This window comes from Manacus vitellinus, unplaced genomic scaffold (genome assembly GCF_001715985.3).
Source record: "Manacus vitellinus isolate BGI_N305 unplaced genomic scaffold, ASM171598v3 scaffold_30_pilon, whole genome shotgun sequence".
In the NCBI taxonomy this organism is placed as follows: Eukaryota; Metazoa; Chordata; class Aves; order Passeriformes; family Pipridae; genus Manacus; species Manacus vitellinus.
This window is the reverse complement of record NW_021940291.1, coordinates 231675-255788: the sequence shown is the minus strand read 5'-3', so window position 1 is coordinate 255788 and position 24114 is coordinate 231675. Positions and strand designations below refer to the sequence as shown.

General features: G+C 36.4%; 2 protein-coding genes across 3 annotated transcripts in view; one reads left to right on the top strand and one right to left on the bottom strand.

Annotated features, from left to right (window-relative positions):
• Positions 1-9554, top strand: part of TOLLIP (toll interacting protein) — a 29941-nt gene extending 20387 nt beyond the window's left edge. Inside the window, exons 6-7 of one of the 2 annotated variants that reach the window (XM_018076076.2) lie at positions 350-370; positions 6090-9554. In XM_018076076.2, the coding sequence (XP_017931565.1) occupies positions 350-370; positions 6090-6304 (236 nt within the window). In that variant the 3' untranslated portion in view covers positions 6305-9554. The remainder of the gene's footprint in view (positions 1-349; positions 371-6089) is intronic. The other variant, XM_018076077.2, reaches the window with a different exon arrangement.
• Positions 9555-18972: 9418 nt separating this feature from the next.
• Positions 18973-24114, bottom strand: part of LOC103756049 (mucin-5AC-like) — a 39841-nt gene continuing 34699 nt past the window's right edge. The window contains exons 29-33 of the mRNA XM_029961025.1: positions 21090-21133; positions 20117-20239; positions 19912-20010; positions 19409-19531; positions 18973-18993 (exon numbers count right to left, since the gene is read on the bottom strand). Of these exons, the coding sequence (XP_029816885.1) occupies positions 18973-18993; positions 19409-19531; positions 19912-20010; positions 20117-20239; positions 21090-21133 (410 nt within the window). The remainder of the gene's footprint in view (positions 18994-19408; positions 19532-19911; positions 20011-20116; positions 20240-21089; positions 21134-24114) is intronic.

Sequence of the window (24114 nt, the reverse complement as noted above, 5' to 3'; positions counted from 1 at the left end):
AAAACCATGAATGTGTGTTGTCCTTTGTGGGCTATAAAATATAATCCTTGCTGCAAACACCTGGTGGTTTACTTATTTTGGAAACATTTCCTCTAATTGTGACTTCTGTATAAACAGCACATTTAGGAAATTTGATCAGAGTGCTGAAGCAAATTAGTTGAGAGACTGAATCCTAGCAGCATTTAGGTTTTTTTAGTATTAGGTAGTTTAGGTTTTACCCAACTGCCTCAGTTTATCCAGCTTTCACTGTTGGAAGCTAAATGATCAATTTCCTTTTAAAAATAGATTAATATTTCTTTCCCATGTCTTATTCCTTTCCCCTTGCCCCTTCATTTTCACCTGTCTTTAGGGCTTGAGTACTTTGCACTGGGTAAGTTTCCAAGCTCTTTTCTCACTGCCATCCTCATTGACTCAAGAGTCTTTGCATGAACTCACCTAAACAGCTTTATTTGTTACAGCAGACTGTATCACAAGGTACTGCCACTTGGTTGTCACAATAGTACAATTTGATCCATCTCCTGGAAATTGCTAAAGCCTCTCTAACCTGTTGCAAAATCTTCAAAGACTCAGCTTCATGCTATAACGCTTAAACTAATTGGTGATAATGGTGTTGATGGATATAACGTGATGTTATAATATTCTTCTGAAGCTGTTGTATGTCAGTGAGCTCTTCTAGGTCATAGTTTCGTGGAAGAGAAACATTATGCTTGCAGCTGCTCTGCTACTGCAAGTTTTGGGAAGAACCAGGTAATGTCATGACTTTTTGTGAGCTTGAGAGCAAAGAACTCAGTTCTGCAATGACACTGAGAAGACAACCTGCCAGTTGTCTTCTGTTAATCTTCAAATAAGCTTTTTTTTTTTTCTAAAAGATAACACTTTTTTTCATCAGTGTGTATTTTTGATGCACATCTGTTTTAGATCCATGTCAAGTTTAAGCACCAGACTAGAACTCTTAAAGGCAGATTATATTACAGGAAATCAATTTTACTTCAATTTAGACTTACTTTACTGTGACACCTTTGATTTGGAATTGTGCGAAGATATTATGACATCATTAATTTTGATAAAACATTGGTCTTCAATCAAAAATGTTCAGAAAACTCTACAATTACTCCTTATGAGAGATAATGTAATTTCTTGATGCTCTGAATTTCAGAAAGATGCTGTTAATAAAAATATTGTGGTTATTGCAACATATTTGGTTTATTCAGAGCAGTGGCATTTTTTTGTGGGTCCATACGCTTAATTTTTCTAGTAGCTTGCAAAGAAGCACCATTTAAAAAAATTGAGATGTCATGCATATTTAGCACTGAGTTTTTTTCTGAAGCAAATATCATTAAGACCTATTGTGTCTTTTAGAAAAGGTGATACTGATTTCTTCATTTAAATGAAAAACTTCGTGCTGAGAAGGTTCCTGAGTTTACTCTGAGTCTATACTTGGGACAGAATAATAATGAGTTAAGATATTAACTGAAAAAGAAAATAAAATTACAAGTGTGTAATGCCTTGTATGCAGTTAGAAAATGTTTCCCCTGTTAATTCTGCTTTGATGCTTCCATTGATGCTTCTAGCAATTGACTTGCTATTGTTTCATGTATTGGAATGTCACTGCTTATGCCAGCATGTTTGCCATTGCCATTTCACTGAATTGGAAAACAGTGCTTCATTCTTCTGATTTATAACACCTGATACCTGAGGGCAACACAGGAGTCTGCAATTCCATTGATAGTGGACTCTTATGTCGTTCAGTTCCAGTCACCTGCTAGTGATACGAGGTTTTTAATATGTGAAGCAGATCTTTACTGGGCATTGATAACTTTCTCTAATGACTGTGTATAGATGGATATTTTCTAAATTCTAGTGTGTAGTTCTTCAAGTCTATGCTTAAGTCTTACTATTTTGTAAATCAGAAATTATGGATGCTTTTAGCCTGAGTGTGGAACAAAAAAAAAACCCCACCCCAAAGTACTCTTAAATTGGTATTTGTATAGCTTGAATGTTAAGTTTCATGAAAAGTAAGCATTTATCATGGAGGTATTTATTAAAAATCACTGTGATACTAACTGCCATTTGTATACAGTGTAGTTGTAGAAAGTATAAACTAATTCTAAAACTGTAAGAGCTGAGAAAAGGGATTTTGAAAAATCATTAGTGAGAAACAATGCAGTTAAGAAATTTCTTGTGTATAGAATTGATTATTTATATTGAAAATACTTTTGAAGTCTGTGCAGATGTCTGCCTTCATAATTTTTATTTTTTTTTTATGAAAGCAGTAAGGAAAACTGTGTTTAGTCTTGATTTTTGTTTTTGGAGGCTGATAAGACACTGAAACATTATTGGTAGGCTGTAGGATGCTATGGTGTTCGGGAAGTGAGCCTCATGTTTAATTTGGATTAATATTTTAAACTGACCTCCTTATGGGCAGTTCCTACACAGTTTAGGCTGATTGTTGGATAATCTTAGGGTGTCGATGACGTACTAAAAATATTGGAAAGTTTGTGTTAAAAATAAAACATAACTTCTGTTGCTCTGTTCTTTCAGGTACTTTGCACCTTTATTTTTTTGAGGCCACACATCTTTGTTCAACCCTTTTAAATACAAAGATTGTTTGTAGGAGGTGTGAGGAATGAGTTGATGTTTGTTGAAGTTATGGAAGGGGCAGTCTGAAATGTTGCTGGATATAGTTATTGGGGAAAGTGTATTTGCAGTATTGCTAAGGGCTGCACAGTGGTTTGCCTCTAGGGTGCACACATGGTCTGATTTGCCATGTGTTCAGATGCATAGTGCCAGACAAGATTACAGGGCCCATGGTCCAAATGGCATAAAAAAGTAATAGAGCTAAAGTTTAGGGTGTTGCGGAAAAGGCAGCAGTTGTCCTTTGTAGAGTTGTGACTCAGGTGATGGGGCAGGGACATGGTTCCAGTGTGCAGGTAATAAATTTATGAATCATGACTGAGTTGTCAGTATGAATCTTTTTGAATAGATGCAGCCTGTACATTTGACTTAAAGCTTCTAGGTTCCTTTTTTGCTTCTAATAAAACTTGAGATGATTAAAAGGGGAGTTTTAAAATCAAAATTGAGGAACATTGATAAATATGGGGGTGCTTACAAATCAGTAATGTATCCCTTCAGATAGGACAAAAGTCTGAGTTTAGGAAAGAAATAGAAAGAGTACATTAGGTAAAATTGTGGTGGAAATACACATAGTCAAAGTATATAAAATTACAGTACCTTGTCAGCCAGAGTTGATGCTTAGCTCATCCAACCTTGAATCTGATTTATAATGTAGCATTTTCAATGCTGATAGAAAAAGAGTCAGAGAGATGCTAAAACATTTGTACAAGTTAATGTGAGTATAGATGTTTCTAATTACATAGTTAGATTAAAGAAAATCTTGAAGAGACAAGGTAAGTATTGAAACTGCTCCTTGCTCTTTTTTTTTAGATGTTAAGTCTGAATAGAAGTAGTATAATATAGTTGCAATAATCACATAAGTACTTTAGTCATTATACTGAAAGAGATGAGGCTGCAGAGGCACTCTTGGAAATTTTATCAGTTGTACATATACTTTGTTATGATTTTTGAGCAGTTAGAATTCAATAGAAGAGAAGCAGCTTCTGATCTACTTCTGAGTAATACATGAAACCTGGTTCAAAAAGAGTCATATTTTGGAGGTTTATAATAGCAGTGATGCAAATAGTTCATGCTTTGTTTAACTTACAGGGAAGTAATAAAGGTCATATATAGAAAGCTAAACAAGTGAACTAAAAATGATGTAAAGGAGGTTGTTAGCTGCTCTGAGAAAACCCAACCAAAACCACAAAATCAACAACATTCTATTCCTGTGTTTAGTTATTGCTGTGAATCATAAAAATATGAAGTAAAACAGTGAAGTAGGTTTCTGTCAAAAATTGGCAGGCCTGCCCAAATATGGGGATGTGGGTATTAATTAAATATTAAATCTAAACTGGTTGTAAGGTTTTGAAGATCAAATGTGTAAAAAGTTGAGAGCTCTTTATTTTAAAGAAGCAGAGAACCTAGAATCATTTATGTAATTACAAAAAGATATACATATGTAAGGTAATAAAAAAACCAGTTGGAAGGTGAGATAATAACAGGGGGAGGAAGAAAGTGTTTGGTTTTGCCCTTCTTAGGAAGGAATGCTTTTTTTATGAAGAAGGAGCCTTAGATTATAATTTCAGAATTTAACACGAACTGTTAAGGTTAGCAATAAGAAAATGCAGGTAAGATAACATTCCCTGTCTTGCATGTCAGGTTTGTTTGTTTTTTTTTACCAAATGCAGTATGTAATCTATTGCTTAATTAGTCTTGCTTTCAGAGGACTGGAGGATAGCAAAGTGAAATTTCTTCTAAAAACAGTTCTCAAGTAACTGTTTTCTCTATTGCATAAAATGATTAAAAGCTATGAAGACTATAACAAACTGTTTTAAACCAAGCATGTAACTAGGTAAACTTAAGGAAGAAGTGATGTGGTTGAGTAGGGAAAGCTTATACCTTAAAATTTATAGACGTATGAGTATGTGAAAAAGAATGGTGTAGTACACGGGTATCATCTTGTGAGCTGCATTTGGAAAGTGTTATTTGCTAAGTATTCTTTCTAGCATACGATATTCTGATATAATAAAGGTCATCTTGTGGTTTAATAGCTATTTTGAAAAGCCAATGAGCAGATAAAAATAAGTGATTATTCATAGCCTAATGGAAAGAGACCTTTGATGGGGTCATATTTCTTAAAAAACTAATTGAAGGAAGGGGACTAATAGACAATTTGTCAAAACAAAAACACTTAGCAGTTTTCTAAGTCTCTCTGACTGCAGCAGGTTGCAGAAGGATCTTCTTATAGTAAATAGGAAATAAAATTGTACCTTAAGGCTAGTGTTAAAGTATGTGTAAAGAAAAATCTTTGCTAACACGTTTGGTGATGATTTCTTGATTGGTTATTACTGCACGTGAAGGTCTTTGAATTACTGTAGACTACTCCATAAAAATACCAGATAAATAGTCTTTGAAACAGTGCATAAAATGCTTGAAAGCAAATAGCAGCATGATAAAGTTTTAGTGTTTGTTCTCAGTATGAGGCAGTGCCATGTTTGTGCCTAGATGCAGGTAATTCTCCTTGCCCTACCTTGGAGACACTGTGGGAGAACTACAGAAGCTAACACACACAAAGGAGTAGGACTAAGATAATAAGGGATCTGAAACTACACAGCGAAGACATGAAATACACCATTTTCAGAAGTGATGAAAAGGGAATTCTGTCTGGTGATTCCTTTTAAGAGGAATTGGAAAACTCATTTTCTAAAACTCATTTTTGTAAAACTCTTTATAAAAAACTACCTGCGCTTTCATTTCATGTAGACATGCAAGCAATTAACAAAAAATGTCAGGTCAGATGAAGTTTGTCCTCTAGCAGAGAGACAGGGAAAAGCAGTGTGTATACCCCTGTAGGCATTGCTCTTTTGCCACTTAGTGACTTTTCAGGCTGGATGGAACTTTAACCAGAGAAAAACATTTGCTAAAATTTTAATTGCTTATTTGTGTGGTCCAGTCTCCTAGTGGACCAAAGTACTTTGCTTTCCTTTGAATGCACTGCAGATTGCATTCATTGACTTTCTGAATATCGGCTATGTGTATTGCTGATGTAAAACCAATTTTTTCATCACATCATAAATACACTGGAACTAAAATATGATGAAGGGGACACAAACCACGCCTTTCTGTGATGAGCTCAGTATTTGGTTAGTGATCCATGTGTAAACCTGCTTAATGCAAGATGTACCTAATTTTTACCAGTACTTGTTGCCACACTGTAGTTTACAACTTCTGGAATGCACCTTTGGAGGGACAACCTGTTCCAGAAAGATATTTTCCAGTTAGAACAGTATAGGTATAATCTCTGCAATCTTTTTGTTTTCCCCCTCTTCTGGAGTGCATGTTGAAATAGATAAATGCTGAAGTTGGTGGGTTGGGAGGAGCCATGAACTGCTCTCTTCTTCAAAATCACTGATTTTTATTTTTTTCCCCCCACTCATGTGTTTTGTGGTTTTTCTTCTCTTTTTAACCTGCAGGGATGCCTGCAGTCTGTAATCCAGGCATGGTACCAATGGCAATACCACCACCTGCGGTCAACCCTCAGCACCTGTGTAATGAAGAGGACCTGAAATCTATCCAGGACATGTTTCCCAACATGGACAGGGAAGTAATCCGCTCAGTGCTAGAAGCTCAGAGGGGGAACAAGGATGCAGCTATCAACTCCTTACTTCAGATGACTGAAGAATCATAGATGCCCACTTCCTGCATAGTCCCCGTCCTTGATGCCACTTATTTTTACTTGCCAAGCCAGGGATTTAGCTAGAGGAAGAATTTCCCAACAGCTTTCTGTTAGCGCATCTGGTGTGAAAGATTATACCCCTTTTCTCCTTGGACATTTGGATCTTTTTCTTTCTCAGTCTGTACATACTTAGTTTAGCTTATGTCATGCAATAGAGCAGTGAAGCATCTTTGCTGTCAGCTGTGCCCTGTGTGGCTGTAATCTGATGGGGTGGGGAGTAATGCTGCTTTGTTTCTTTCTCTCCTCCTTTTCATAAATTTACTCTTACAAAGTAACGCTATGCAGTACAAGGTTGACTAGTGTACATTAGATGGAGGAAAAAATCTTTCCATGGAAGGTTTGCTCTTTAAACACAACTGATTTGTTAAAAGTATTTAGGTTTCAGCAAGCAGCCTACTTTTGACAGAAGTTTTAAAAAAGACCCTTTTTGTCTGGTGGTGTTTAGTTATTACTGTGATACACTCACCCCTTTCTGATTAAAGATTTTTAGTTTAATAAGCTCAATATTTTAGGTTGTGCTGTTGGTATTTGCAATGAACATCTTTTATTCAATCTAGTCATTGGGCACCAAAGCAATGTATTTTCTGGTGTGCATTTGGGGCTTTGTCCTCCCACATAGTATTTATTGTTATGTATCTGTAAAATCATAATAGGTGACTTTTAACTCGTACAGTATGTATTGCTGTAGCAGAGAACAGGACTAAGCCCTAATGTACTCCCACAGTTAATTGCACTCTAACTACTACTTCTGCATTCCCATGGCTGTTTCAAAGGATAAGTGCAGAAGGAAGGATTTTTATATCTGGAAAGTGACTGAAGCTGTAAAGAATTATTAAAGATATTGTCTTACATTAAAAAACGAAGAAGTCTACAATCTGATTATAAGGCTTCTTTCTTTACACCTGTATTTCAGCGAAGTTACTGCTTTACATTAGTGGGAAAACTATTGTATTTTTTTTCCTGTAATATTAAAATAAGCATGAAAAGTAGCTTCAGGATCTTAGAATGGCATTATAAATTGCTCAGTGACTTGTTAGACTACATTTGCTGTAGTCAATTTACTATTATGCAGATGGAAATAAAATTCTTTGTGAGAGACAATTTAACATATCTGAGTTACAGTCTGATCCTCAGAGGAGGTTGTTTGTATTTATTGTTAGTGTAATTTTTTTCAAATAAGAGTTGATTTAGGAGCTGCAGAATCTTACAGTATGCACCAGTTACACCTGTTGGATAAATTTCTGCGGTGTCTGTTTCTGTAAAGTAATGCACTTTATATAGTAAGCACCAATTAATTTTTCCAGTGATGTGCAATGTTGCTGTTTTATCTCTTTAAGAATTGATTTGAAATACTTTCTACAATAGCCATAGACCTTTATATTTTCAAGAGTTGAAATGAATGTACAGTTGAAATCTAGGGTCTTGAGTGATTTGTGAGAACATTAAAGCCAGGTTTGGAATAAGGAATAATGACCCATATTCTTTTCTTCCCCATACATTATTTCATGTCCCATGCTTAAAGTATTTTCTTTATTATCTGTTGGAAAGCTGATTTTATTTTTTTTCCCCGAACCTACATTCAAGTAGCCTTTAGGTAGCACTGTCAGTAGAGCATGAATATTTATTTTTTTATCATTAAAATACTGAAACTTTTAAAATACAGCACCAAAAATCATCCCAGTTTCTGACCTTTTAAAACTGTCTTTTCATAATGTATGGTTTTAAATTTTGTTATGAATCCCTTAACATCTTAAATTTTCCATTGAAAACCTGTGTCTTTAAACATCCTCCAATTGGCTTTTGATATTCAAAGCTATAGTTTCGGTGTGCTGTAGCTGTAGAATCACCACACTTTTGTTTTCTAAAGTAAAATGGGTGTTCTTCAAGAAACTAGTCTTGCCCCTTCTCTACAATCATGGTAAATTTTGTGATTGAGTAGGTGTAGAGGCATTTGGTCTTCATAGCACAGTGTTTTATGACATCTTGACCCAAAAGGGTAAATGTTGGTAAGGATTTAATGCTTAGATACCTCTGTGAAGAGTCCCTTGCTCTAACTTTTACACAGATAGCATGAATTGCTAGGGATGGAACAATTCAGGGAAAATGTATATATTTAAATTTTTATATTAAAATGGTGGGATTCATAATACAGCTTTTCATAAAAGCAAGTGGTCATGGTTCAATTTAATGGCTGGGAAATTGTACTGCATCCTATTACAGCTCCATTTCAAGCACAGAATAAACACCTTTCAGTCCTAACTGCCAGGATGGGTAAGTGTGAGTGGTAGGCCAGACAGGTTTATTCATAGACTGGGCTCTGAGCCTCTGAGAGAGACTCCTGTTCTTAGATTTACTTTTGGTTTGTGTTTTTTTCCTAGGCAAATGTTGTGCAAAACAGGGTACATGTATGAGTTAAAAGTTGGGATATGTAGGAGCAGTATGGCCAGTAAATGGAGTTCAGTATGTTACACTATACTTAAATATTGTTCTGTGAGGTGTTTTATTTTATTTAATTAAACATTAGAGCTGAAACTCTTATGTCAAGGCATGCTACTTTCTCTTGTTAAAAAGAACAAAAATCATAAGCCTACTCAACTATTCAGCATACATATCCCTCCAGTCAAGCTGTTTGTTGGCAGGTTTGAATTTGAGAGAGATGTAAAAATGCAGGGAGTGTTTAGTTATTTTAAGGTCTGTGAAATTAAGGTATTTGAATTGAAAGTCTGCTTATTTAAATGAATAAATTGTCACTCATGATTGTAGCCTTTGACAAAATGCTAATGGGGTAATACTGTGTTTGATGCTGCTCCTCTGCTCAACAGCTTCAAGCAGCTTGGAGCCAAAGCCAAGATGTAAGACAGGCATCTGCTAAAAGTTAGTGCTCTTAGTACTAGTTTTGAGTCCTGCCAAGAGCCTCAACTTGCTAAAGGTAGGAACATTTTTTGTCTAGCTAGATCCTTGCAACTTCTCTACTGCTCTTTGCATCTGCTGATGGTACTGAATGTTTCCTCCCCCCCTTATAAACATTATTGCCTGTTTGGTTGATATGTAATACCGTACAGAGGATGTTTTATGCTGTAATTATTCTGAAGACATTGTTTCTCTGTATTGAGGTCCAGTGTCCAGTTATGTTTCTTGCACTCTAAAGTACATTAACTTTTTCATTCTAATTTAATAAATGTATCATCTAAATGAAAGTGTATTATGTCTCTGTTGGAAAGCACCACAGTTTTGAGTCTTTGTCCATAGACTGATCTAGAATTCAGTATCGGTTACTGTCTTTTATTCAGTGTTGCACATTAGTTGACAAATTACACTGGTTCTTAATGTGACCATCTGGTGGGAATACTAACAGTAAATACTCAAAAGTATTTTAAGAGTTCCTCTCCAGGTGGATACCTCTCTGACTCTTCTAGGTGTTACTTTCTCAAGAAACTATTATACCATTTCAGGTCTAGAGGACAGAACAAGGCAGTTGTGAGGTTGCATTGTTTGAAGGGCAACATTGGAGGGAAAGGGAGGAGGGAAGAACAGCGTTTGAGTGTGGAGGAAATGCTGCAGTGTGAAGGACTGAGGACTCTGGATGAGAGTGGTGTCCAAGTGAAGAGTTATGAAATAGACCTTGTTTGCTATTTCAGCTACAAAATTAGCTGTCTTTATCTGCTAATATATAATAAGCGAATTTAGAAGATTTGGTTTTTATAGCATCTCTTTCTAATTCTGTGGTTGCAAAGATAACTGAGTCACTCTCAACAGCATTGCTGTGCTTAGTGATTATTAATCAACTATGATTGTGACCTATGAGTGTATTATCAATTGTGTTCAAATTGTGCTTTCTTCTAGTCCTGGAGTGTCAGTTTCTGTCCCAATTTATCTTGTAAAGCTTACAGTTTGCTTTCACTTTTCTCCATTTTACTGTGAGAGATAGGAAGAGTGAGAATTAGTTTACTTTAAACAGATGTTGATGTTTTTGTGGCTGCTGAAGGATCTATTTAGAATTTTATATTTTTATTAGCTTTTTCATTTCAGTGATAATCAACGACTGATGATGTGTGTGAGTGTAAAGATAAATGAGAGTATTTTGAATTATTAAAACATTTCAGAACATCAGTGAGCACATAGTCCCTAGGAAGAAATGCAAATGTGTATTGTCTTAGAATAAATAGGAAAAATAAAACCCCATTTTAGCAATCTTCTCTGCAGTTTTAAGTTGTAGCCTACTGGAGACTTGAGCTTTCTCTTCTGCATCTTCAGGAAGCTTAGTTAGAAATGCACGTTGAACTATTTTCATACAGCAGTATATTTTAGAAGTATTTACTATTTTGCCAAAAAGCATAATTAATTTTGTAACAACAAATAGACTATACTTATATTATACCATAACTTCTGAAGGAAAATTTGCGTGTAATTGGGAGAAGTGAATTTATGGGAAGCAAGTAGATTGAAATTGATCTTAGCTACGTCTGTGTTTCCATGTGTGGGAGAACTATGAAAGCACTGCTGTTTGGCGTATTGAAAGAGTTCACTTAGAACATGGTTTTAAAACACCAAGTGTAGTACTCTAGTATGTGAGGTGGACGAGATACAAATGGACAACTTTTATAAGTTTAATGCATTTATCACTGAAAGAGAATGAAAGATGATTCAGTTTATTTTAAAATTATCTCCAGTTACAAAATAGTGAGTGAAAAACCTTATCTTCCATGTCTGTGCTGTCCATGTTTCTTTATGTATTAGATTCAGGAGCTTGACACTGTCACAGGACAATGTTTTTCTGTCTTAAATTCATAATCTCTGTAATAGTAATCATCTTAATGTGGAGTATTCAGGTTGATTTGAAATGCTTAATGCTATTTTTAAAATTATTCACGAAGTAGTTATAAAAGTGACAGGTTCCTGGCTGGCACACTCTGTGACTGCCACACCTTCTTGGGTGCCCTTGTGTGATAGGTACAAGGCTCTGCAAGTGAACAGTGATGAGGTCGATGGTTCATCTATGTTGGAGAAGTCGCCAAGGTTAAATTGCCCTATGCACTGTATCAAAACTGCTTCCAGAAAGAAAAAAAAGATGAGTTATTTTCATAGGAGATCCTCTTCTGAGGGGAGCAGGCCCACTTCTTAAAGCTTTCCTGGGGCCTCGGTTAGAGATGTGGTGAGGAAACTTTCAACCCTAGTACAGCCTTTGGATTATTATGCCTTATTGCTTTTTATGTAGGCAACAATGAAGTTGCAGTATGAAGGCCAAGAGTTGTCAAAAGAGACTTCAGGGCCTTGGGACAACCGGTTACTATGGGATCTGGAGTGTGAGCAGCGTTCTGCTTTATCCTTCCAACTGCAGAGAATGATGAGGGAAGAAACAAGAACCATCATCTGGCTCCATGACTGGTATCACCATAAAATTTGGGTTTTTTTGATCACAGGTCGGTTTACATGATGCAAGGCCTGCTGGCAGCAGATGGGGTACAACTGTCTCAAAGGGAGAAAAGGATCTTTGCACAGAGGTGCTGAGCTTGTTGAAACAGTTTTAAACTAGATTGAAGGGAGAAAGGAATAAATCCAGGCTTGCTAGAGGTAAGCCTGGTGACTATACTCCAGTGTTTGAGGGATGGAGTGATAGCAAGGTCCTTCACACCGTGCCATGATGTGTGAGTGCACTGGAGCACATTTGAATTATATGCTAATGCACATAGCATAGGGAACAAACAGAAGGAGCTAGAAGTGTTGGGCCACTCCCAGAGCTATGACATCATTGGCTTAAGCAAAATCCAGTGGGATGTGTCCTGTGCTGTGCCATGATGGATAGTTACAGGCTCCTCAAGAGGGACACGCAAGGCAGGCGAAGTGGGGAGTGTGCTGTATGTAGAGGAGGTTGGGTTGTATAACACTTACTCTTGGCAATGACAAGGGGTTGAGAGCCTCTAGGTAAGCATGAAGGGAAAGCAAATAGAGCAAATGTTGTGGAATCTACTGTTGACCACCCAGTCAGGATGATGACACTAATGAATTGTTCTACAAGGAACTAAGGGGTATCTCTAGATCAACTGCTGTTGTCCTTATGGCTGGTTTTAGCTTCCCAGATGTTAACTGGTGTTCAGTCTGGGGGGGCACTGGACTGGACCAGTTGTGATGCCCGCCTGGTCTTGAACAGGGCAAGATACACAAGCACACTTGACAAAGTGGAGACATTTAATGTCATCTCTGTTTCTGTCATCCCTGGATTCCTGCACTGGAATACTGTTCCTGGGGGCCATGATAAACTCCCAGCCAGCTGAACTTGTTCGAAACTTGCTGCTCCAGCTAGATGTGCATCAGTCTATGGGACCTGATGGGATTCATCCCAGGGTAGTGGAATGTCTCCTGTTATCATGGAACCTCTCTGCATTATTTTTCAGTGGTCTTGGGAATCTGGAAGAGGTCCCAGTCTACTGGAAGCTGGCAAATGTCCCAGATTTCAAGAAGGGAAAGAAAGAAGACCCTGGTAATTACAGACCTGTCAGACTCACTTTAGTGCTGATTAAAATTATGGAGAAGGTTATTCAGCGAGTTATTAAAAAACACTTGAGAAACCATGAAGTCATTTTGTCCCAGCCAACATGAGTTTATGAGGGGAAAGTCCTGCTTAACTGACTCATTTTCCTATCATGACAAGGTCTCCCATCTAGTTGGCCAACGGAAAACAGTAGATGTAGTACTTTTGTACTTTGATACAGTATCAAAAGCTGTGCTAGAGCGTCCTTCAGGACAAAAAGTCTGGCATACAGCTTGACAAATCCACAATACAATTGATTATCAGTTGGCTGATGGTCAAGCTCAAAGAGTTACTGCAAATGGGCCTACATCAGGCTGATGACCAATTCACCGTTGGGGCTCCTCAGGCCTCAGTTTTAAGCTTTTATAAATGGTCTGGATGCAGGAGTAAAAAGTACATTAAGTAGGTTTGCTGATGATACTAAACTAGGAGGTACTGTGGACTCCCTTGAGGGTAGAGAGGCCTTACAGAGGTCTGGATAGACTAGAGAGCTCGGCGATCACCAAGGGTATGAAATTTTTACATGAGCAACTTCAGGATTGCCCATCTAGGATGGAGTAATCCTGGTTATACATACAAACTGGGGTACGAGAGGCTAGAGAGCCTGAATATTTTTATATTGAAGGTGGTCCCCCCAGTGAGGGGAACAAAACAGTGAAAACAGCTGGGAGAAGCAGAGATGCTTCATTAGTGTTGTGTATAGTCAGCTGTCAGAAACATGACCATAAGGACTGTGTTGTGACTATCTCTGTAAAGGCAACCACAAAAGTTACTGCGATATTACATGTTAGAACACACCTTTTTTTTTTCTTTGATTGTCACTTCTTTGTTTTAAATAAAAATGATTTTTTTGTGTTATTATGTGAATTGGGTTTGATGGGGTGAATGAAGCTTATACAAAAGAAATTCTTAGTCCTTTTCTACTGAAAGCAACATCCAGTTAAGAATCTTTTACTTCTCTAGAAAGCAAAAGGCGGAGGCTTTAGAAAGAAGGATAAGTAAAAGCAGATTGAAGGTCTGCAATATCTTAATTTTCAGATCCTGAACTGGTGCATCCATGATTTTTGTAACAAAAGCAAATGGAGTATGATTGGTCTTTTAAAGAAGGTCAGCACACCAGCTTTCAATGGTTCCTTTTGACATCTTGTAGAAAGGAAGTATTCTTTAATTTGTGGACAGCTCATGATAAAGTTCTATGCTCATCCATCAGGCAAGCCCTTTTGCACATACCTCGTTTTCAGGATTACGGTAAGCGAACTTTATATACTTCAAATACTGCACCAGTAACTAATAGGTGAGCCTAATAGACCAAATCAATGATTTATTGTCATGTTGGCAACATAATCTTGGGGCTTAGGAAATGAAAGTGTGAAAACAGGAGGTCTAAAAGTATCCTTAAGAACTTTCTGGTATAACTCATTGCCCGGAAGCATTGCACATTAGAGAATAGAATCTCCGCTCTCAAGAGATGGAATTGCACTGTGTGTAGTGGTAAAATTAACAATGCAGTAACTCCATATGTTTGTTGGGAGACAAGTAGGTGACATGAATGAACACATCAAACTCCTTAGACATAAAGTTATGGGAAGTGCTATCAAATACCATTAGAGGAAAGGGGAAGGAAGAGAGGTGAATAAAAGTCAAAAGCCAAAATCAACGAAATATCTCCTTAAATCACTGCCTGGTGGTGCTGTTACAAAAGAAGAGGAAACAGAAGTTGCACTGAAAGATGAAAAAGAAAAATAAACAATGTAAAGGGAGAAGTATTTATCTTGTTTAGCATTTCTATATCATGCAAATTTTTCATATGCTTAAGACTTAGGGAAAGATCTGATAAATAGGGCCCCACTGTTCTTTTTAACCAAAATAATTTGGAGCTATTATTGCCCAGTTTACAGAGTAATTGATTTCATTTAGTCTTTCAAATTAATTTTAGTGTATTTAGCATATTTCCAGTCCAGTACCTGATTGAGTGTTGTTGGTATTTTGTTTGGAAAGGCTAGAGGAAACACAGGTCATGATTTGGATTGGAAGGTAAAGGGCCCTGCTTATGAATGTTGTACAGGTATGTTACCCCATTTATTTTGTTCAGGGATACTAAATTCTGTCCTCCAGCTGATGAACTAATGAAGTCTGGGTTTATATATTATTGATATTAGTTTAAAACTTAACAAATATCTCTCATGTGGTTAAGCACCACAGTTCCACAAATGGCACTGACTTTTACAGAGCAGTAGCATAACCTTCATATTTGTCTAGTTTAAGATTATCAGATGATAAAACCTGTAAATCATTTTATTTGCAATGGGACATTTTATTCAATGAGCAATAATGAACAATTTAATAAGATTCTTAGTACGGTCAACAGATTTGTTTAAGAGACATTATGTCAACACATCAATAAATCACTATGTGGGTAGTTCCACCATACATATGCATATTGCTACATAACATTCCCTAATGCAGTAGTCCCTGCAATCGTCTACTTAGTGGAATAGAAAAAGGAGTATTCTGTTTCCTGATAAAGGTAAATACTTTTCTGTGGTAATTTTTAGTGAAGCATCAGTATATTTGATTATGGTAAATGTAGGATAAAAAGATAGCACTTACTGATTATAAAGCATTCAGGATTCATGTTATATATTGGTTTTTGTTTTAAATACTATTAATCTGTAGTTCTGTAACGAATTTTTCTGATGCTATGATTGTATATTTAACGTATTTGGAAATTTTCCTATACAATTAAGACATACAGGTATTTTATAATTTCAAGTTAAAATAGCTTGATATAGTACACAATAAGTAGACATATTTTAATATAAATGGTATCTTCTTGATATCAAGCAAATGTATGTCTTCATGTTTTCCTTTTTAGCTAATTTCTTTGCTTTCATGTAATTACCAGAGATTCCTTGAAACTGTAATTGCAGTATAGCATTTGCTCAAAATAGAAATTGAAATTATTGTTTTCTCCTAATCCTATTTACTCGAAGTGCAAATCCCTTGTGTTTTCTTCTGTGTAGGCCTGAGAGAAAAAAAAGTACAAAAATAGATTTTCTTAAAAAAAATTAGAAGCTGTATTTTAGAGCAGAGACAATTCAGTGGTTTCTAGCATTTTGCAGTGGGCTGGTTTTCAAAGCAAAAAGAACCCAACCAAAACAAACAACCCAACCCCCCCAAATTCCACTAATCAAGATTATTTCTTCTAAATGGTGAGTTATGGTGCTGAATTTTATTTATTTATTTATTTTTAATGAATGCAGTGATCACTGAGTGTTGCAATGGCATCTTCAAATTACACTCATAGGTAACCAATCAGCTACCTGGAAATAATGTGGTGTTCAGCTTTGAGAAATAGCCCCTACATCCTCTAATTTGGAAATTTAAAATTAAAAAATACTTTTATGTGCTAATATAATTAATTGATCTCTGATGGCTGATCATGCTCTGCAAGACTTAATGCAAAGCTTACAACCCTATCTACTTCTCCCCACTGGTTAATCCTAATATGGTATCAGATCATGCCCGTGAAGGCCAATAGATAGGGCTCTACTGATTTCATTCAGGGATTGAATTTTGCCTCTAAGTAAGCATGTGAAAAATATGCAACTATTTGATCAAAGAGCTCCTCCTCTATTTTTCAGCCAAGCCTTCAGGGCAGATTTCAGGCTTTGTATTTTAACAGCTACTGATAAGGTAAATGCTCCAAACAGCTCAGGTAAACATGGTGAACTACTGTGGGGAACAGACAGCCAGTTTCCTCCTTAGCATAAACCCATTCAAAAAAACTTGGTTTTGAATATTGTTAAAATTATAGGCAGAAGAATTTTCTGATTTTACTAAGTTCATTGACTTTAGTATGTATATAGATTCGTTTCTTCAGCTGAAGGAGCAAGTGCTGATTTCTACAGTCAAATACCTTTTGATCTAAGCATGTAGTGATGAATACTGTTTTCCCTTCCTCTTTTTTTATACTTGTTTTCTGGAACTCTTCATTTATTACTACACCTACCTGCTATCCCACCCTCTTGGCAACTAGAACACAGCACATGAGAGGGGTTGTTTTTCATCTTTGTACCTTTTATGCCAGTGGAAAGAGCAATTTAGACCTGAGTGAGTGAATTTTACGTCATCCAGGAAAAGGGCTTTGAGAGTGTCTTCATTCCCAAAGGTTGCTAGAGAACATACTCATCTGACTTAGAAAACTTTCTAATGCCGTTGGACTCTCATTTAGATAATGAAGATGGGTATCAGATAGTCACCGAAATTGAAAAATGCTGAAAGTTTTATTAATCAAATAAAAGAAAACAGCTTTGTCCCTGTCACTGTGATGTGTTAGGACCATTAAATCTATAAAAATGTTATGCAACAAAGCTTTCGCTAGGGACAGGAAATACAATGTAGCTGCAACATTTTCTGGTTTTATTTTTTAGAGACCCCTTAATCCTTTTCTTTTTTCAGAAAATAACAGTTTTGTGATCAAGTAGAAATGTGTTTGCATATTTAATTTTCACAAGGTATTTTCTACGCTCATTTGTTTTTACCCTTTAATACTGTATCACTGAAAAAAAAATCCAAACACTACAATGTAATTATTTGCTTTTTTTTTAATTTTTTTTTACAAGTAAGAAATGAGAAAAGGTGATAACAGAAGTTGACATAAGATCTGTTAAAGAAGGAGCGCAAGTTACTCTAGGGAAGACATGATTTCAGCTTCCCTAGGGTTCTCTGCTTTCTTTTTTCAACGATACATCTTATTACTTGTGCTGATTTGCCATTGGGAACCAAATGCTGAAGCCTGTTGCAATTGGGAGCTGTATTCTTCAGATTGTTGTGTTTGGGAGTCTTGTGATGCAGAGGTTTGTGAAGAGCAACCATTCGTACACTGGCATTTTTCCACATATACATAGTTGTAATTTATGCTTGTTCCATTTTGGCAAGTCAGGGTCACCTCTCTCGTTTGGGTGCTGAGCTCTTGGCAGCAGCCACACTCATGTTGCATCTGGTTTGCTTCAAGAGAATACCTGTGTTCCACCAGGAAAAAAAACCATCTCAGTAAAAACTGACACACAGAACCTGCTCAGTGACTTTTCTTTTGGGGGTATTTGGTTTGGTTTTTGGTTTTTTATACATCCTCTTTTCCTCCCTCTCAGACACACTTATGAATGTGATTTTAATTACTTGTCTCTTCAATAGTGAAACTGTTCTTGCTTCCATTGAATCTGATTCAATTCAATGGAATCATATAAACACATTAACTTTGTTGCTATTCTGTGATCATAGAATCATGTAGGTTGGAACAGACCTTTCAGATTGAGTCCAACCATTAACCCAGTACTGCCAAGTCTACCACTAAACCATGTCCTGAAGTGCCACATCTGCATGTCTTTTAAATATCACTTCCTTGGGCAGCCTGTTCTGATGCTTGACAACCCTTTCAATGCAGAATTTTTTCTTAACATCCAATCTAAAGCTCCCCTGGTGCAACTCCTCATCTCACTACAACCTCCTTCCAGGTAGTTGTGGAGAGCAGTAAGGTCTCCCATGAGCCTCCTTGTGAGAGGCCAATAAAGCATAAATGAAGCCATAGAGATGTTAAATTAATCTTTAGAACTTACACTGAGGAGCCAGGACAATTTCCTTCACAATATGACAGCTCAACAGGTTCAGAAGACTCACAGCCAGCATGGCGGATCACAGTTTTCTTGCTGTAAGGCTTACATTTTGCAGCTTCATGAAAAGAAGAGGGGAAGGTATATTTCAAATCTCTAGTTCAGAACTAAAGGAATGCTAACGCAGTTTCAAAGTGCACGATGTTTGATTATTGAGAATCGGCAGTATGTGATAGGGTGGGGAGTGGGTGCTGTGTAAGGTATCTGGAGTTTTCAGATTATTCTTTGATTTCAGCTCTAAAAGTGTCTTTGGAAAATAATGCAGAGGCCTGAGCATTGCTGGTTTGATTTGTGATATTAAGTATCAGGAAAACAAATCTGCGTTTTTCTTTTGAATAAATAGTGAAACACAGGGTCTTCACATATAGAATATGTAAAAACAGGGGGAGTGAAGAATCCTTCCATCCACTCAAAGATAGTTAGAAGTTGAACACAATCCTCTTTAAGTAGAACACATAAACACAGCATTACTTACGTTTACATATTTTGCAGCAGCCATCCGACGTAGTCTCTGTTTCATCCTTTGTAAAAGTAAAGGAGGATTTGTATTAGTGCATGGATGACAATCATGAGTAAGAATATGAGTTAGCAGTATTGATACTGGGCAGAAAGCTCCTCTGTGATGAACCCTAAATGAAACAATGAATGACTTGCTGTCCTCATCATAGAAATCTTGAATCCTTGTAGCCTCATAAAAAAATACTAAGCCTTTCTTATTACTAATGTTACAGCAAGACTAATTTCATTCTTAAGACATTCCTGCAACTTCAGTGAAACTAATTTGTTGTATTCTTCGTTGTCCCTCCTTGCTCTTTTGAACTGCATTCAATCAGTGAAGAATTGATTAAAACTTACAGGATCGCACTCTCCGGGCTCGTAGTCAGGGCATACTCTCTTACTTTGGACTGCAACAAACTGATCTTCAATTTTTTCACATTTGTAATGACTGCATTGGTCGAGTGGCAGGATCTCATTAACCTAAGATTTTATAAGAAAAGCAAAAGTTTTTTTTCATTGTCATCAAGTATGTCAGAGCTAATTAAGTTCTTATACCTCAGAGGTTCTTAGATGCTTCTGAAGTTCTTTCAAGTGGCAAAAATGAAATTCTGCAAACTGCAGAATTTAACTTGAAAGTTTAAATCCTGGATCTGAACACTCAGACCCCAAATTAGAAATCATTGCCCCATTAACCACACATATCAAGAATTTGTCGTTCCAAGTAAGTGTTCAGTTCAGAAAGCTGGTGTGTTGTTTTCAGAGTAATTTCAGTATTATATTTTTACTAGTAAGGGACATAAATTGACTCTTAGCTGTTATATCAGCTAACAGAGAGATCTGAAATTGAAAGGAGTACTTACATTGAGCACATGAACAGTGTTGTTACTTAGTTTGACTTTGCAAGCTACTTCGATGCACTTCCCACAGCACTCTCCTTCCTCAGTCATATATTGATAACCCTACTCATAAGGAGATGAAAAAGAAAGTATGTTGAATTGGTGATGGAGAATTCTAATCTTGCTGTAACTGAGGGCTGACTGGGCAGCCTAGAGAATCTGAACTCACCAGTGGGCAAGATGTTTCACACTGAACCGTTTCACAATGCACAGTGTTAGCATTAGTCACTGGATCTTTCTCGGAACTGCAGGTACATTTCTTACATGAATTGATTACTACTGACTTTCCAACCTGGAAGACAGAAAAAAAACCCCAACATTCAAATGGCAACAGTTTCCATATAATGTATAGGCAGAGTTGAACACATTGCTGAGAACCATTAAGATTGCTGAAATCCAAGTGCTCCTGAGTTCTTCAACTCTCTTTGAACACAGAGTTGTTTGGCTTCAAGCCTTGCAGGAAAGCAAGAGGAAAGTAAGAGGAAACTAAATGAAGCAATGTAAAAAAGAAGAGTAAATTAATAAAATGAAGGTAAGACTAGTTTATACTGTCTCATTATTTTCCCAGATTTTCAATGCTCCATTTAAGAATATTTTTTCTCTATAAGTCGTGTTCAGTGGTTGTAATTTGAAAATGGAGATTAAAATAAGCATATACATAAGTAGAGGTATAACTTTACACATGGATTTTAGTCTTTTGAAATGGATCCCCAAAGGCTCCAATGCTAATGCTTCAGTTTTGAGTTAATGACCTAAGTACCAATTTTAGCAAAAAGATTTAGGGTATCAATTAAAGCAAAAATGCTAGCTTTGTTTTTTAAGGTTCTCTGTGCTTACTTCACTGAGTTTGCACTATTCATCAGATTGTTTGGGAAATTCATTAGTTCCAGAAGCAGGAGGGAGCTTAAAAAAGAAAGTACAGCACTAAAAATAGTACACTCTTCTTTTCTGCTACACGTTGTGGAACATTTCTGGGATCAATTTGTTTTTGACATTAAAAAAACTGAAAAACTCCCAGTTAAGGGTGAGAGATAAAAAAACCACATGTGCTGGGAAAAGAACTTTCTCAAAGACTTCTTTTGGTAGAAAGGATGTACTTTCCACTTCCAGCAATATACTATGCAATGCTATAACATTCTCACCGTGTACAATGTACCGTTAATCACACAGACATTAGGTACTGGTTCTGAAAAACAAAACAAAAAATTATTTCAGAGTAAACTCAAACTGTGAGACTTCCTGAGAAGTCAAGATGTTATCAAGTTTTGTTAGTAACACGGAGAGTATGGAAAACTTGAATTCAATCCTCCTACATGCTTAGACCTCATAGGGAGTGGATGTTTAAATAAAGTTTCGTCATTGAGATTAGCTAGAAGAGTTAGTTGAGGAATGGCTTCAAACTCAAGCTATTCATGAAAAATCCCTTTTTTGCCCTTTCAATATCTGATTCACTTCAAATTAAATTAGTTGTTTCCTCTTTGAACCTTAGAAGTCCAGTCCAATAATATTCAAAGATGCTTTAGTTACTGATTCTTTATGACCTCTCAGAATGTGGTTGGATGGAATACTGACTCTGAGTCAAAAAAGAGTGTCTTTCACAGAACCACTTCAAACTTGCCTGTTCCTTTGTTTTGACTTTCCTGTTTCAAGCTTAATTTATGGGTACTTTTTTCTTTTTATTCTTTTGCACACAAATTTATGTATATAAATAAACTTGCATAGCTGTAGGATTTTTAAATTTTCATGAGCATTCAACGACTTTGTAAGTATAATTATTTTTTTTCATACATTGGCAATTCAATTACTGATAACGCTTCACTTTGTATTATTGCTTCCTGTTACTTGCTCTTGTAGTTAATTGTTAAGCTTTTTGCTGTGCTATTCTTATGTTTATGCATCTTAGTTTAGCTGCAGCTGGACTAATGTTAATGTGCTCCAACATTACATTAATAACATTTAAAAAAATGCATGGACAACATTTATAATTACAGATGCAGAGATAGTTGAGCTATATAGACTTCATGAAGGTTCAAAGTATTATCCTGCTATCCCACCCATTCTTTCATCAAAGTTAATTGAAAATAACGTTTTGTTTTTAAATAAAGATCTAATGCACATTTAGCCAAAAATTGATGTGTGTTCACTGAGACAGAACAACTTAAGGTTTTGCTGTTATTGTGATACATGAAGAACTTCCTTAGGTGTCAACAGAAGTGCAAATGTAATTTATTGGAATGTGTAGTGTGGTGTTTATATATGTATTTTTAATACTTACGGCATTTAAATTCAGGACAACATGGGTCTTTTTGTGGTAGTACAACCATGGAGACAAATCCTAGGTCACAAGTTGTTTCCTTTGTTGTTTGGCATGGGAGCGGCTGGCATTGCACAGTAGCAGTGAGGGAGTCACAGACACACTTCTGGCATTCACTTATCCAGCTCTCTCCAGGCTGAAAATATGTAAATGATTTATTCTCAAATGCTCTTTCTAGCCCTAGATGTTTTGTTTCATCTTAAGATAGACTCAAAATTGGTGGGAAGTTCAGATTAGAGTTTTCTTAGCATACTATTAAGAGCAGGAATGCTGAGAACAATTTTCTTCTGCATAAAAAGAAATATACTTTTCATACATAGTCTGCTTATTTCTATGACATTTAAATGTCTTTTATTAAAAACAAATGATCTGCCATGGTCTTAGTGAGCTTTTCCACCTACAGATTACTTAAAATAACCTGGTAATACCAAGTTAAAGAATTGTGTGTTATCAGGTCATTTGTTACACAACCAACTTCCTTATTGAAATACTTAGAGGTTGATTTGAATTGGCTCTTAGAGGACAGAAATTGTGCTGGTTTTGCAACAGTGATATATTAGAAAGTAAGGAGGGGAACCACCTTTCGTGGAGGATTGACATCAGTACAGTTTCTTTCTGCTGAAGTTGTGAGGGATGTTGCTGTGGTTGGTGAGGCAGAAGACAATATGTGATCTGTGGATGAGGTGCCTTGTGTTGTAGTTGTTGAAGCGACTGAAGGGACAGGAGTTGTCAAAGGACACGGCCCCTGGAATGGCTCAATTTCGCATTCCTTGCTGCAAAGTGCATAAAAATTACAGCCAGCTCTGTCTGTTCTGTTGTATACCACTTCGCCTGTAGAGGAAAATTGGAGGAGAAATTACAAGACAAATGAAAATACTTAGGGAGAAAAACCAGGAAAATACTGTGAAAATATAAAGTGTGTTCATCTATAAAAAGTTCTATGTTTAGATTATTTTGAGTGGTTATCCTTACTTGAATAGTGTCTTAAGGGTTTATATTGCTTATAAAAATTTTTATAATCAAAAAATAAGACACTTACCAGGAGAAAATAAAGTATCAAATACATGACAAAAGCATGGAGTTACTCTGCTGGACGCAGCATGGGTACTGGCTTCTGTTGTCACAGATGTGCTGGTGGAAGAACTGAATATTGCAGAAGTGCTTGTTGTAATATGACTTGATTGTGATGTACCAGTTGTAGCAACTGTTAAATACAAATAATAATTTAATTTGCAGCACAGGATTTTTATATAAGAATTTTAATACATTCAAGAGGTCTTTTCAGCATTCTAGCAAAACGAGTGAACATTTTGTTGCATTCAAATACTTGACCTATTCATAAGTGGAAATTTTTTAGTTATACATTGAACATTGTGTGGCATTTGGCAACTCTTAGGACATTTAGCTCTAAAGTTTTCAAAAGTTTCAATATCACCACTTTCTGCCCTGAATTAAGGATTAATACTACGAAGCTGAGTTGTCTAACAGATACTAGAGGCAGAGGGCCAGATTGATTAAAAATTCGTTTATGTGTTTCAAGAAATAGATATGGTGACAGAACCACAGAATCACAGATTCACTTAGGGGCAGAAGTCAAAGTGACACGAATGTTGTTCTAAAGAAAAACTGGGAAATAAACCTTAAAGAGGTAGACAATGACATACCTGGACTGACTGTGGGACTAAAAGTTCTGGGAAAAACAGTGGTAGACACACTTTCTACAGTAGAAGAAACAATTTCAATAACACCTATGGTGCTTCTGGTTCCAGACTGAGGAACAGTGGTACTGGGGACAGCTGTGGTGCCAGCAGTGCTTCTTATTTTTTCTTCAGGAGTTCTGGAAGCGGTTGTGG